The sequence below is a fragment of the Cololabis saira genome, chromosome 10, assembly GCF_033807715.1.
Source record: "Cololabis saira isolate AMF1-May2022 chromosome 10, fColSai1.1, whole genome shotgun sequence".
In the NCBI taxonomy this organism is placed as follows: domain Eukaryota; kingdom Metazoa; phylum Chordata; class Actinopteri; order Beloniformes; family Belonidae; genus Cololabis; species Cololabis saira.
This window is the reverse complement of record NC_084596.1, coordinates 2885520-2899800: the sequence shown is the minus strand read 5'-3', so window position 1 is coordinate 2899800 and position 14281 is coordinate 2885520. Positions and strand designations below refer to the sequence as shown.

The 14281-nt window shown below is 43.0% G+C and overlaps 1 protein-coding gene across 1 annotated transcript; it reads right to left on the bottom strand.

The window, feature by feature from the left end:
- Positions 1–6476: 6476 nt before the first annotated feature.
- LOC133451790 (C-C chemokine receptor type 3-like) lies at positions 6477–9996 on the bottom strand. The gene is made up of 2 exons (XM_061730935.1): positions 9823–9996; positions 6477–7747 (listed from the first exon to the last, which is right to left on the bottom strand). Exon 2 carries the CDS (start codon positions 7732–7734, stop codon positions 6649–6651), a length of 1086 nt encoding a protein of 361 aa, XP_061586919.1. The 5' UTR covers positions 7735–7747; positions 9823–9996; the 3' UTR covers positions 6477–6648.
- Positions 9997–14281: the final 4285 nt, after the last annotated feature.

Here is a 14281-nt window from a genome sequence, read left to right as displayed (position 1 = left end):
CAGAGATTTATGCAATTTGTGATTTTTCTCCTCCAAGTAGCAAAGTTTCAAGACTGTAGTACAATGCTTTACCTGAAGACCAACATTGGCATGATGTGTGAATGCTGAAAACCTACATCTTGCTTCTCTTTCATGCCAAGAGGTCAGCCGGTAAGGCGTAGTCCGTAAACCCTTTCCCCTTTCTTTAATTGGGCTCCTTTTTTGATTTATTGCCCCAACCAATGTGCCTTTTTTAAATAATAAAATATTGTGTGTATTATTGAACTCCGTCCCCTTTCTCCCTCCCTGAGTTTGGAACATGAGGCCCCAGGTCTACCACGCCAGACTAGACCCCAGATACAACAGAGACCAGGTTTACCTCAACAAACATGGGTCTTGACGTGCCAATCCGTGGTAATCCCAAGTGACAGCAGCATTGAGACTATTCAGGTTGTCCAATCAGACGCAGTTCTTTCACTCAGCCAGCAGATGTCACTCCTCTGAGCATATCAAATGCAAAAGCAGTGTGTCATTTTTTATTTTCTCCAAGTGTTTCAACGCTCCATAAGGGTTCAGTTTCACCATCACCAAAGACCGGTTGATTGACAAATAATGAAATATAAATTGTCAATATTTCGTGCTACTTTTAGGTTCCTCCTCAACCTCTCCCAAACCATGACAAAATCAAACATTATTGCCAAATAGGTTCTCGACACCACTGTTACCATCTTACACAGCCAAATGTGTCCTGTTCAGAGATGATACACGTACACTGTTGTGGAATTTCATAAATTGCACAAAGTAAAGTACAGGAGCCTCATTTATAAAAGGATTCATACTAAAAGTGCACGTGCGCTCAAAAGCCAAAAATGCCGTGCGCACAAAAAAAAATCCTGATTTATAAAACCGTGTGCATGCACACTTGCACGCAATGTTCGCTTTATAACTTTACTTGGCTTAACTTTATTTATTTCTCAGGACAATGCACATTGATGAACATATATACATATGTAAATGTGCTAGATTGTAGCACAAGGCTAGTTTCCATCTGTAGTCCAGTATAGGCAGGTAAGGTGTTACAAGCAGAAAAGGTAAAAATGCAATAAGAAAATGAAAACAGAAACAAAGACAAGTACAATTAGTAAAATGATAATGATCACAAAAAGTTAGTAGGTAAGAGGAGACCCAAACACACATTAGGTGTGTGTACACATTTGTTGACCTCTGAGCCACATTTTTATCTGGTTTTTAAAAGTTGTTAAAGAGGGGCATTCCCTTATGTGTACAGGTATAGAATTCCTTTATGGATAGTGCGTTATGGCTAAAAGCAGTTTTTCTGAACGGAACCTCTACGTCTCTGTTGGACACTGCTCAGTGACCCGCGACTGTCGGTATTTAAAAGATTCCTGGGGGCGGTGGTGCCAGGCCATGTAGGGTTTTATACATTAGACAACTGTATGAGAATTTGCAGAAGTTGTCAAAGCTTAATAGATTGTATTTGTCCAAGATGTTGCAATGATGGTATGAGAGAGTTTTTTTATCCAGGATTTTGAGTGTGGTCGGCCCCACCATGGTCCAGGTTGTGATGCAGTAGCTTAAATGTGAGAAAATCATAGCATGTAAAAATGTTAGGGCAGCAGTGTTTGACATGGCACATCTAATGTGCTTAAAATTATAAAGATTGAACTTTATTTTTTTAGTGATCATTTTTATATGTTTTTTAAAAGAGAAATTTGAGTCTAGAAAAACACCTAAGTATTTAAAGTATGTTACCACTTCTAACTTTTCAGTGCCTAAGCTGACCCCGGGTTGAGAACGCGTAGGGGAGGGTTGCTTTGGAAAGTATAAGCATACGGTTTTTTTAGCGTTTAATACAAGACATGATCTGTGGAGCCACGTTTGTATGTGTGTAAGAGCTGTAGAGAGTACACAAGCTGCTTCCTCAGGGTCTTTAGCTTTGGTGAATAAGACTGTGTCATCTGCGTAGAGTTGGACGTCCACATGTGGGCAGTGTTCAGGCAAGTCATTAATGTAAAGTGAAAATAAAATGGGCCCCAGTATGGACCCCTGGGGGACCCCTACTGGACAGCTCATAAAGCTGGACCTACAGCAGTACATTGTTGTGTGACAAGTATGACCAGAACTACATCATGGATTGAACAGAAAAATTAAAATCAATGAGTTTTGATAGCAGTACATTATGCCATAAGTCACGTGAATTCGCCTCATATCCCGCCCTCTACACGCCCACTTTTTATGGGTAATGCAAACTACTTGGTGACTGTATTTGCATATAAATGAGCCTGCTGAGCATGCGCAGCGCCACCTGCAGTCTGTTTCTGCTGCGTCAGGATGAATGAGACGTGTCGAGCAACCGTGCCACTAAATTTCACGGAGACTGAGATGGAGATGTTGAGGATGAGGTGGAGGCAGGAAAACCACATCATTTGGTGGTCACAGTAATGGCATCACTAACAAAAAAAAAGCGAGTGAGTTGCCTGCCAGAATGTGATTTCTGTCCGCTGGAGCGCACACAGCAGCCCGTTGAGCGAGAGCGCTGAAACGTCAGATTTTCAGATTATGAAGCTCAAGAATGAGATCAAGTCATATTTAGGTAGAAACAACCTTTCATTAACTGTATTTGGCCTTCAATCAATTTTTGGCAGGTGAAAAGACCCATTTTAAGGGGAGAAATCAGATTCTGGCAGACAATCACTTTTTGGCACGACACCTGCCCAGCGTGTCCTGCACCGCGGACACGCCGGGCCGGTAGGATGATTTGACAGATGAAAATACCCCGTCAGATCACGCTTCCACATAGACATCAACATTTATCTATGTGGAAGCGTGATCTGACGGGGTATTTTCATCTGTCAAATCATCCTACCTGCCAATATCTATGTGGAAGCGTGATTTGACGTTTTTTTTTCTTGCGCCGAAGCGTCGTACACATGGATCTATGTGGAAGCACATTCTGACTTCCTGCTGTTAAATCGTCTATTTGCATGAAAAAGCCTTTAAAAAAAAGAAACTGAGATAAAAGAAACAGGGATGGTACGGTAATATTTTCTGCCGAGGTCGGACACCTTGGCAGAACACCGGCTTGGGTGTACATGGATCTATAAGTCTGATATGTGATGACATTAAAAGTATGACATGAATCTGCTTCATTTCACCACCTCACCACCTGCGTCGCCAGTTCCCCAGATCTTCAAAATGTTCGTGCGCGAGGGTCAGGGTTGACGTAAAGATATGCACATTTTTCCGTTAGTTTTTTTTTTTTTTAATCCCAACCTTCGCGTAGAAGGTGGCGTGCGCATCTTTCAAGCCCTGTTTTGTGCGCAAGCGAGCTTTATAAATGAGGTCCCAGATCCTTAACAAACTACAACATTGGTGAACTCGAGACAACCTGATCTCAGAAAAATCCGTGAAATGCCCACGACCTCTCACCACTATTTTCCGTGGTACCAACACGGAAAGTGGTATAATTACGTGTGAGCACCACGGATATAATACTATGCAAAGTCAAGGGGATCCGTGGTCGTGATATATACACGGATTATGACATTATTATAATTTATATATTATTCTTTGTTATAGCGGCTAAATTATGCGTTTTTGTCGCGTAAGGTACTGATTTTTACTGTCAGTTTGTAAAAGCATGTTTTTAACGCTGTTTTAGCAGTGTTTTATTGAGGTTTTAATGGGAGCACCACGGATATAGTACTATGCAAAGTCAATGGGATCCGTGGTCGTGATATATACACGGATTATGACATTATTATTATTTACATATTATTCTTTGTTTTGGTAGATAAATTATGAGTTTTTGTCACGCAAGGTACTGTTTGTTACTGTCAGTTTGTAAAAGCATGTTTTTAACGCTGTTTTAGCAGTATTTTATTGAGGTTTTAATGGGAGCACCACGGATATTGTACAATGCGAATCAATAGATACCGTTGTCTTGATATATAGACGGATATGACATTATTATTATCTATATATTATTCTTTGTTATAGTGGCTAAATTATAAAAAAGGGAGGTGAGGTATGAGCTTCATAACAAAACTATATAGTACTATGCAAAGTCAATGGGATCCGTCACCCGATTTGACTGCTGTAATACCATTGAATGAAGGACAAAACAATAACAATCATCCCATAGATATGGGCCAGTAGGGCCCTACTCTACCTACTAGTAGGCGCAGGAGGCTGTTATCGCCCCTTTCTATGGCTAACCCCATGTTATTAATGCTCAGTAGGCACAGAAGTTTTGTTATGAAGCTCATACCTCACCTCCCTTTTTTATAATTTAGCCACTATAACAAAGAATAATATATAGATAATAATAATGTCATATCCGTCTATATATCACGACAACGGTATCTATTGATTCGCATTGTACAATATCTGTGGTGCTCCCATTAAAACCTCAATAAAATACTGCTAAAACAGCGTTAAAAACATGCTTTTACAAACTGACAGTAACAAACAGTACCTTGCGCGACAAAAACTCATAATTTATCTACCAAAACAAAGAATAATATGTAAATAATAATAATGTCATAATCCGTGTATATATCACGACCACGGATCCCATTGACTTTGCATGGTATTATATCCGTGGTGCTCACACGTAATTATACCACTTTCCGTGTTGGTACCACGGAAAATACTGGTGAGAGGTCGTGGGCATTTCACGGAATTTTGTGAGATCAGGTTGACTCGAGATTACCAAAGTTTATTTTAACTGATGCGCAATCTGGAGAGTCAAAATGCAGCAGGCTGGACAGTTGAGCCTGAGGCAACATGTTGTTTGACACCTGTTATACGGGAATGGGTCGGACCTGAAAGAGCATTGGAAGCATTGGAAGTTCTCTTAGAGAAAGGCATACATTAAAAAAGAGATGCAGCATTTTCATCTGCATCTACATCTTCTATACCCCCCTCTTCTAATTCCTTTCTCGCAGCTGGAGTTTTGTTGGTATTTTGCATTTATACAGTTGTTAACCCCCCCCCCCCCCCCCCCCCCCACTCTCCTGCTCCCCACAACTGTGTATTATAAAGTACACCATGTTTGAATTTTTTCCACGACAACGTCTTATTATTATTATTATTTCTTTTATTTGGGTCATTGTTTAAGCGCTACATTCATTTTATTTTCACCATATTTTGATGATACATTAAAATGACAAAAAGGCTGGCAAACATATGTTACAGAGTATCCGGACACAAGAAATTGAACACCGGATGTCCAGATGTTCGGGTGTGGGGCTCCTGCCCTAAATGGTTCCCTGTTATCCGTCCCACATTTGTAGGTTGTTAGGAAACAACATTCAGACGCTCAGAGCCATAAAATATCTTATGTACAGCATATGCAATAGTAGAATCTGCTACTCCAAACGTTTAGAAACAAAACTCCTCACAATTAGGGTCAAATCCACAAAGAATAGAGTGCGCCCGCAAATGGCGCCGCATTTGCACCCGCAATTTGCCCCGCTTTGAGGTCCTATTCACAAAAGATTTTGCTCTAATGATATGCCGGCGCAAACACGCCCATAAAGTTTTGCAGTAACTTCATTAACACCGGATTGGGATCAGATCAGGATCTGACGGTAATTCATGTGCTGTGTTTTGCTACACACACCTACAGGTCAGCTGTTAAACACACACATTCTAGATTTATATGTTTATATGGTGGAATTGTTTGTAATAAAGCAGCCCCTACTGTATGGATGAATCCTGAGCTCCGTCCTGTTATTTTTATTTTTAAATCCGAGATAAGTCCACAACCCCACTTGATCTGACTGTGTACAGTCATGTCTAACTGTAGATTTCACCCTTAATATCATTCAGTATCACACAGGCTTGAATGATATTGAAGAGAGAGAGAAACAGAGACAGAGAGGGAGTGAAGCCTGAATTATGGTTCTGCGTTAAATCGACGCAGAGCCTACGCCGTAATCTCTACGTTGGTGTAACGTGGAACCATAAATCAGCCTTGAGGAGTGAGTTTGCGCGCAGTTAATACACGTTTCGAAAAGACGGTATTTGCTCCACTATTTTTGCGTGTGGCAAATAGCGCTGGCCTTTGTGAATTAGTCGGTTTTTGCAATGAGGCTTATTTGCATAGAAAGGGGGCAATTTTGCGCCGAATGTATGAATATTACCTAATTTACATGTATGCAAATGGCACATGCGCACCATGACACTATTTGCTTGGCAGCAATGTGGTGCAATTCCCCCTTTGCGGGTGCTTTGTGAATTAGACGCTCTCTTTTTGTCTCATTTGCACCGGTTTAGCGGCCGCAAAAGCCGCGCAATCCTTTTGTGGATTTGGCCCTTACTGCGACATTTGTAAGCATTTACAACATTTACATGGGCAGGATATGTCTTACAGGATATGCAGATGACTCCACTCTTCTTTTGATTTTCATTTTGTCCATATCAGGAAAGCACGTATGAAAATCCAGCAGAAAGACAACATTAGGTACACATATCAGTTAACTGACACATTTCAGGTGTTTTTAAAGAGGAATTATGGGTACATTTAATTATATCTGCACTGTGTGGAGTACCACAAGGCTTCATCTTGGGCCAACTATAATTTGCTTTGCTTAAGGTCGTACTAGGTTCCACCACAAGGCTGGATCGTCAGACATGGTGTGTTCAGTACTCGTGAACAGAATACGGGGTCTTCTGGGATGTGGACCTGGTGGTCTGGCTGTCCCAACTGAGATGTCTCCTCAGATAGGGAATCTTCTTGGCCATCAGTCTTTTGAAGTGACTCTGGAACTTGTTTCCTACAAATGTGTAAAACACAGGACTGATGCAGCAGTACAAGTAGGCGATGTTCCGGGTCACATACAGGGCGTAGTCTAGACTGTCATCACATGGGTCTTCTTCTGGGCTGGATTGGGAGATCTTGATACCTTGAAGGAGGGCAACGATATTGAAGGGCGTCCAGCAGACAAAGAAGGTGAAGATGATGACAAATATGAGCTTAATGGCGCGACACCTCTCCTTCAGGCGGGTGGTTTGGATACGTACAGTGATGCAGATGTAGCAGTACATCACCATGATGAGAGGAAAGAGGAAGAAGAGCAGGAACTGTTGATAGGAACTGACCAGGCGCCAGTTGTCCATGGTGCTCTTCGCGTACCCCATCTCCTCGCACATGAGTCCGGCTAAAGGGTTCTTAGAAACATTCTGAAGAACCAGCTCCTTCACACTTGCGAGAATGCTGATGCACCAAACCACGACCGACGCGATGATGGCGTACACTCGCTTCCTGTTCTTGGCAGCCGCCACCGCGTGCACCACGGCCAGGTACCGGTCAAAGGTCATGAGTGTGAGGAAGAGGATGGAGCTGTAGAACCCAATGAAATAGGCGCTACTGACCATCTTACAGAGAGCAGCACCGAAGATCCACTCGGACAGATGATACCAGGCCCAGAAAGGCAGACTGGAGGCAAACAGGATGTTGGAGAGGACCAGATTCAAGAGGAAGATGTTTGTCACCGTGTTGAGCTTCTCGTACTTGTGGATGATGAAGAGGACAAGCCCGTTACCGAGGTAACTCAAGGCGAAGTTGACGTAGTAGAAGACTGGGATGAATCTTGCTCCAAACTCGTTGACATTGTTCTTCGCACAGACCTGGACGGTTTCACTGACCACGTAGTTTGGGTCGGTCATGTTCATGGTTTCGTTGAACAGTTTCAGGAAGAGATCGTACTGGTCTTCGTCGTCGTCCATGGTGGCGCTTGTCCTGTGGCAAAACAAACACAAGAAAAAATCCACGTTAGATGACACATAACCAGACATTTGTAGAAGGACACACTATATTTCTAAAAGGTCCAGATCAGAGACAAGCAGGAGGTGTTCAGGAGAAAGATGGAGAACAAGTTCCAACAGAACAACCAAGAGAGGTTCTTGTAGTTTGTCGTGCTGGTCTGCCCGCCTCCTTTTCTCTTTTGTGTATGTTTGCAGGCCAGAGCTTCAGGAGCTGCAGGCTGACCTGCAGCCCCCCCTCTGATCAGATTCAGATTCAGATTCAGAAAACTTTATTCATCCCCGAGGGGCAATTGCAGGACAACTGAGCAGCAAGACGTTGAAAATCTCAAATAGAACAAGAAATAAAGTAGAATAAAAATGAACAGGGCATATCTCCTTATGTACAAAAAAATATATAAATATACGAATGTCAGAAAAACTCTACAGAAAAAATCTACAGCAGAGTGACTGTAGTGGTATAAGTAAAAATATAAAGTATAAAGTGTCAATGCAAAGTGTCGACAGTGGATGTTAACAGTCCAACGGGAGTATATAGTAGTCCGGGGGGGGGAGGAGTTTAGCAGCTAGAATTAAAAAGCAGGGTAGCTTTGGGGACAAAAGTGTCCCTCCTCCTCTCAGTCCTGCAGGCGACGCAGCGCAGGCGCCTCCTGGAGGGGAGCCACTGGAATGCAGGATGGAGTATGTGGGAGGGGTCCTTCATGATTTTGTCTGCCTGGCTGAGGGCCTGCTGGTTGAAAACCACAGACAGAGTTCTGACCGGCAGGCCGATGATTTTCGAGCACAGTGATGCTCTGCAGTCTGTTCCTGTTCTGGATGCTGAGGGAGTGGAACCAGCAGGTCATTGAGAAGGTCATGATGCTTTCCAGGAAGGCGTAGTAGAAAGTCATCATGATGTGTGTGCTGACTCTAAAGCAGTTGAGTTTCCTGAGGAGGTACAGCCGTTTGATGACACTTCCTGAGAATCTCCACTGTGGAGGGGAGTTTTTACCTGCCATTGTTTATGTAATAATTGCTTGGGGGTTTATGTTCATGTTCTGGGTCTCTCGAAAGATCCCAGAGACAACTTCTGCTGTAATAGACGCTATATAAATAAAATTGAATTGAATTGAATATAATTGAATAGATGTGTGGTCAGGGATGAAGGAGAGCACAGGCTTCAAGCAGAAGGAGGACCAGCTATGTGGGATCCTGCAGCATCCCTCTTCAACCTCAGCCTGAACCAGGGCTGTGGAAGACCTCCTGCCTCATTCCAAGACCAAAACGATCTCTTCCATCTTCTCCTAATTACCACAGACCTGTAGCCCCAACATCGCACACCATGAAACTCCTGGAGAGACTTCTATTGTTCCACCTGAATATGCAATCAAACACCTTCCAAGACCCACTCCAGTTATATTATCATCGTGGGGGTGGAGGTGGAGACACCATCATTCACCTGCTTGAACCAACCCACAGTCATCTGGACAAAAGCAGCAGCAGCGTGAGGATCATGTTCTCTGGTTTCTCCAGTTCTTCTAACTCCATCTAGCTTGCAAAACTGAGTCAGAACCTCCAGGAGACACAGGTGGAGCTTCCAGGAGACACAGGTGGAGCCTCCAGGAGACACAGGTGGAGCCTCCAGGAGACACAGGTGGAGCTCCCAGGAGACACAGGTGGAGCTCCCAGGAGACACAGGTGGAGCTCCCAGGAGACACAGGTGGATCCCCCAGGAGACACAGGTGGATTCCCCAGGAGACACGTGTGGAGCCTCCACACTCACCTGGATTACTGAAAACCTGACAAACACCTGACTACCTGGTTGTGTGTCTGAGCCTGGTGGACCGTTTTGTGGCATGGTGGCAACAATCATCTAATCTTGAAGGTGAACAAGACAAAGGACATGATTGTGGATTTTAGGAGAACCAGGATTAAGTCAGATATTTCCCCATCATGGGAGAAGAGGTGGAGGTGGTGGAGGAGTATAAACACCTTGCTGTTCACCTGGACGGCAGACTGGACCGGAGATACAACACTGATGCCGTTTATCAGAAAGGAAACAGCAGACTTTACCTCTAGATGAAGTTCAGGTCCTTCAGGGTTTGCGGTAAGAGGTTGAAGATCTTCAATCAGTCTGTTGTGGAGAGTTCAGTCACATCTGCAGTCGTCTGTTGGGGAGCAGCACCAGAACCAGAGACTTCAAGAGACTGAACACACTGAAAAAGAAAGCTGGTTCTGTTCTGGAGACGGTTCTGGACCTTCAGTCAGAGGTTCTTCAGATCTGCTGCAACACAGAAGGGACAGGAGACATTGTTCCACTGAGCTGATCAAAGCAAGCTGTGTAACACTTGGTTAGAGCTCTTTAAAGGTGTTGCTGAGCTGGTTTCAAACATAGAAGCTGGGAGGATGTGGCTTTGCATGAACTGGCAGTTAAATCCCCTGACATCCAACACCTCTGTCACTGTTTTCAGTTGCCGTTTAAAATATATTTCCTGCTGAAAAAACAAGAAGAGAAACTGCTGACAGAAGCAGTGTGACTGGTCCAGCTGTTGAGTAATGTTTTCTCTCAGAAATGACGCGTGTCAGCTGCTGGGGTCGGCCATCACCGCTCACAAATGGTGGATAATACTCTGGGAAATGGTCAGGAATCGTAGACGTGGTTGAAAATGGTCAAAAAAAGAGTTGAAAAGTTAGGAAAATAAATAGAAATTGGTGCAATCAGTGAATCAGAACAATAACGTGCCAAAGTCTTAGACAGCTGTTTAGTTGTTTTTGTCAAAAGGGATGTCAAAGACTCTGATCCAAAAGGAAACACCACCTCCACCTTTAAGAGCAACTTAATTAGTGTTTAGTAAACCTCTAGTTAGTGTTTAGTAAACCTAGTTAGTGTTTACTAAACATCTAGTTAGTGTTAGTAAAGCCTCTAGTTAGTGTTTAGTAAACCTCTAGTTACTTTCGTGGGGGCGGGTGCACCTGCCCATGTCGGCGGCCGGGGCGGCTCTGTCTCTCCGGGCAGGCTGGCCCCCTGCCGGATGGGGGTCGTTGGCCTGGAGGGTGAGGGCCTCCTTGCCACGTGTCCGTCCCGGACCGGGTGGCCGGGGATTGCCTGGGTCGCGGTCCGCCGCCGCGGGATCCCTGGCTGCTTCTTCCCGCGCGGTGGGGGCCCCGCCCGCGGGCCCCCTCGGCCGCCGCCGGGGGGGGGGGGGGGGGGCTTGCAGGCGGTGGGTTGCCTCCCTCCTACTTCTCCCCTCCGTGGGGTTGCTGGTGGCCTGGGTTCCGGGCTCTTCCGTGTCGGCCTCTGATCTCGCGGGTGGCGGGGTTGCTCCCCCCCCTCCCCCACTATAGCTACACTTCAGGTGGAGCTTTGTTTGGTTTATTACACACACATACACACACACACACACACACACACACACACACACACACACACACACACACACACACACACACACACACGCATGATCATATACATACACGTATACACACACATAGACATACACACTGGCTCGTTCACCTGCATGCTTGCTCTGTAGTTTTTGGGGTTAGGTAGCGGTAGCGCTAGCTTAGCTCAGACTGCGATCAGATCTCAAGATTTGGGTCGATTGCTGCTCGTGTTTTGGTTGGCTCCGTGCCGGTTTTGTGTTTTGTATGTCGTTTTTTGTTGCAGATTTCGTGACGTGTGTCTCCGTGTGTTCCTGCTTCCTGGATTGGCAGTGGATGTCTAGTTAGTGTTTAATAAACCTCTAGTTAGTGTTAGTAAACCTCTAGTTAGTGTTTAGTAAACCTCTAGTTAGTGTTAGTAAACCTCTAGTTAGTGTTTAGTAAACCTCTAGTTAGTGTTTAGTAAACCTCTAGTTAGTGTTTAGTAAACCTCTAGTTAGTGTTTAATAAACCTCTAGTTAGTGTTTAGTAAACCTCTAGTTAGTGTTAGTAAACCTCTAGTTAGTGTTAGTAAACCTCTAGTTAGTGTTTAGTAAACCTCTAGTTAGTGTTTAGTAAACCTCTAGTTAGTGTTAGTAAACCTAGTCAGTGTTTAGTACACCAACTAACCAGGTATTAGTCATATAGAACTCTTAGTTGTCCAGTTAACGATCATTAATACTAATAAATCTGCTCTTCTGGACCTTTGACAACATATCTGTGTCTCTTTGTTCTTCGTCGTCTCTTTCCTGTAATTCTTTATTTTTAAAAAGGGACAGTGTACATTGCAACGTTTCCTTGCAGAAAGTAAATGTACCCGAGTTAGCCGAAAGGCTAATTTTTATCAGCAGTCCCTTCACCAGATGTTAGAAGACATTTTTAAAAAATAAAATAAAAAGTGCACAATAGACATAAACACAAATACAGCGTGCATGACATATCACAACAAAGACAGATACAGTGCAAATATCTCTCTTTTCCTGCTCTACCTGGCTGGTCTTCAGCAGGACGGCCCCCCTTATGATCCAGGTTTCTTCCCTCTTAACGGGGAGATTTTAGCTGTTGACTACGTAATAATTGATCGGGGCTCATATTCTGATTTCTGGAAAGATTGTTGTACACAGTACTTGAGTTGTATTGATTGATTTGAATTGATTGATTTTATTGATTACAAATAATATAATATATTACAAATAATAGCAGTGACCAAAACAGCTGCAGAAATACTGCAGGAATGACATAGCAGCAGTTAAATGCAGCCTTCTGTAAGCTTTAAATATCCACTGGGCTTACATCAAATACATCAAAACACAACAATAAAAAACACTTTTCTGAACTTATCAATATGACTCTGTCCTTCACAGGATAAGTAAAATGGATCACTGCAAAAACTCACAATCTTAACAAGAATATTTGTCTTATTTCTAGTTAAAACGTCTCATTTTAGTAAAAAAATCTCATTACACTTAAAACAAGACTCATCACTGGAAAAAACAACAATTTTCACCTGTTTCAAGTAGATTTTCACTTGAAATAAGTAGAAAAATCTGCCAGTGGAACAAGATTTTTTTGCTTGTAATAAGAAGATAAATCTTGTCACACTGGCAGATTTTCCTACTTATTTCAAGTGAAAATTTACTTGAAACAGGTGAAAATTGTCAAATAAGTTATTTTTCTGGTGTTATTTTTCTGGTGATGACTCTAAATGTTGAAATAGCAGTAAAACCACATTCATTGATGAAATGACATAAGGGATGGAAAGGAGGGATGACAGTTTTACAGGGGGGATGATTTGGACCGTTTTTATTTCAGGGGGGATGATTTGGACCGTTTTTATTTCAGGGGGGATGATTTGGACCGTTGGACCGTGTTTAAATAAAACTGAACTAAATTGACTTGTTTAATGGCGTCCGGATTGTTAGAGAACTGCCAATAATCAACACATTAGTGCATCTGCCCGTGATAATATCAATCCAACGTGATTTTGAAGGTTTGTAAGCAGAAATGAGGTTTGAGGGTGTAGGGAGCAGGAGGAGGCTGAGCCCGTTTAAAGCAGTGTGATGTGGATCAGAGGTGGACTCACCAGTGCAGCTCCGTGGAGGTCTGTAGTTCCCCAGCGAGTGCTCAGCTCTGCTGACGGATGGAGGGAAGTCCTGCAACACGCTGCAGCGTGGATGTGGGTGTGTTTCTACGTGGAAGTCAGATAACAGGAAGGAGGGACGACACATCTGGAGACGCTGCTGGACGTCGGTCCACATGTGACACACCCGACCTGCAGGAAAAGCCAGAAAATGGTAGAAAATGGTCTAAACTGCTCAGCAATGATAGGAAATAACTCATTATTAACGCATTACAAGAACAGGCTGCATGCTGTTTTGAAATGGTGGAAGAATTAACCACAGTTTCCTATTTGTTTAAAAGACTCGTGCAACATCTTGAACAAGACTATACAGTGCCTTGCGAAAGTATTTGGCCCCTTGAACTTTGTGACCTTTTGCCACATGTCAGGCTTCAAACATTAAGATAAAAAAATGTATCTTTTTGTGAAGAATCAACAACAAGTGGGACACAATCATGAAGTGGAACGAAATTTATTGGATATTTCAAACTTTTTTAACAAATAAAAAACTGAAAAATTGGGCGTGCAAAATTATTCAGCCCCGTAAGTTAATACTTTGTAGTGCCACCTTTTGCTGCGATTACAGCTGTAAGTCTCTTGGGGTTTGTCTCTATCAGTTTTGCACATGGAGAGAATTTTTTGCCCATTCCTCCTTCAAAACAGCTGGAGCTCAGTGAGGTTGGATGGAGAGCGTTTGTGAACAGCAGTTTTCAGTTCTTTCCACAAATTTCGACATTTCGACTTTTTTCTCGACATTTTTACTTTTTTCTCAACATTTCGACTTTTTTTAATCAACTTTTTCCTCGAAATTTTGACTTTTTTCTCAACATTTTTACCTTTTTGTCGACATTTCGACTTTTTTCTCGACATTTCGACTTTTTTTCTCTCGAAATTTTGACTTTTTTTCGACATTTCAACTTTTTTCTCAACATTTCGACTTTTTTCACGAAATTTTGACTTTTTTTGACATTTCAACTTTTTTCTCGACATTTC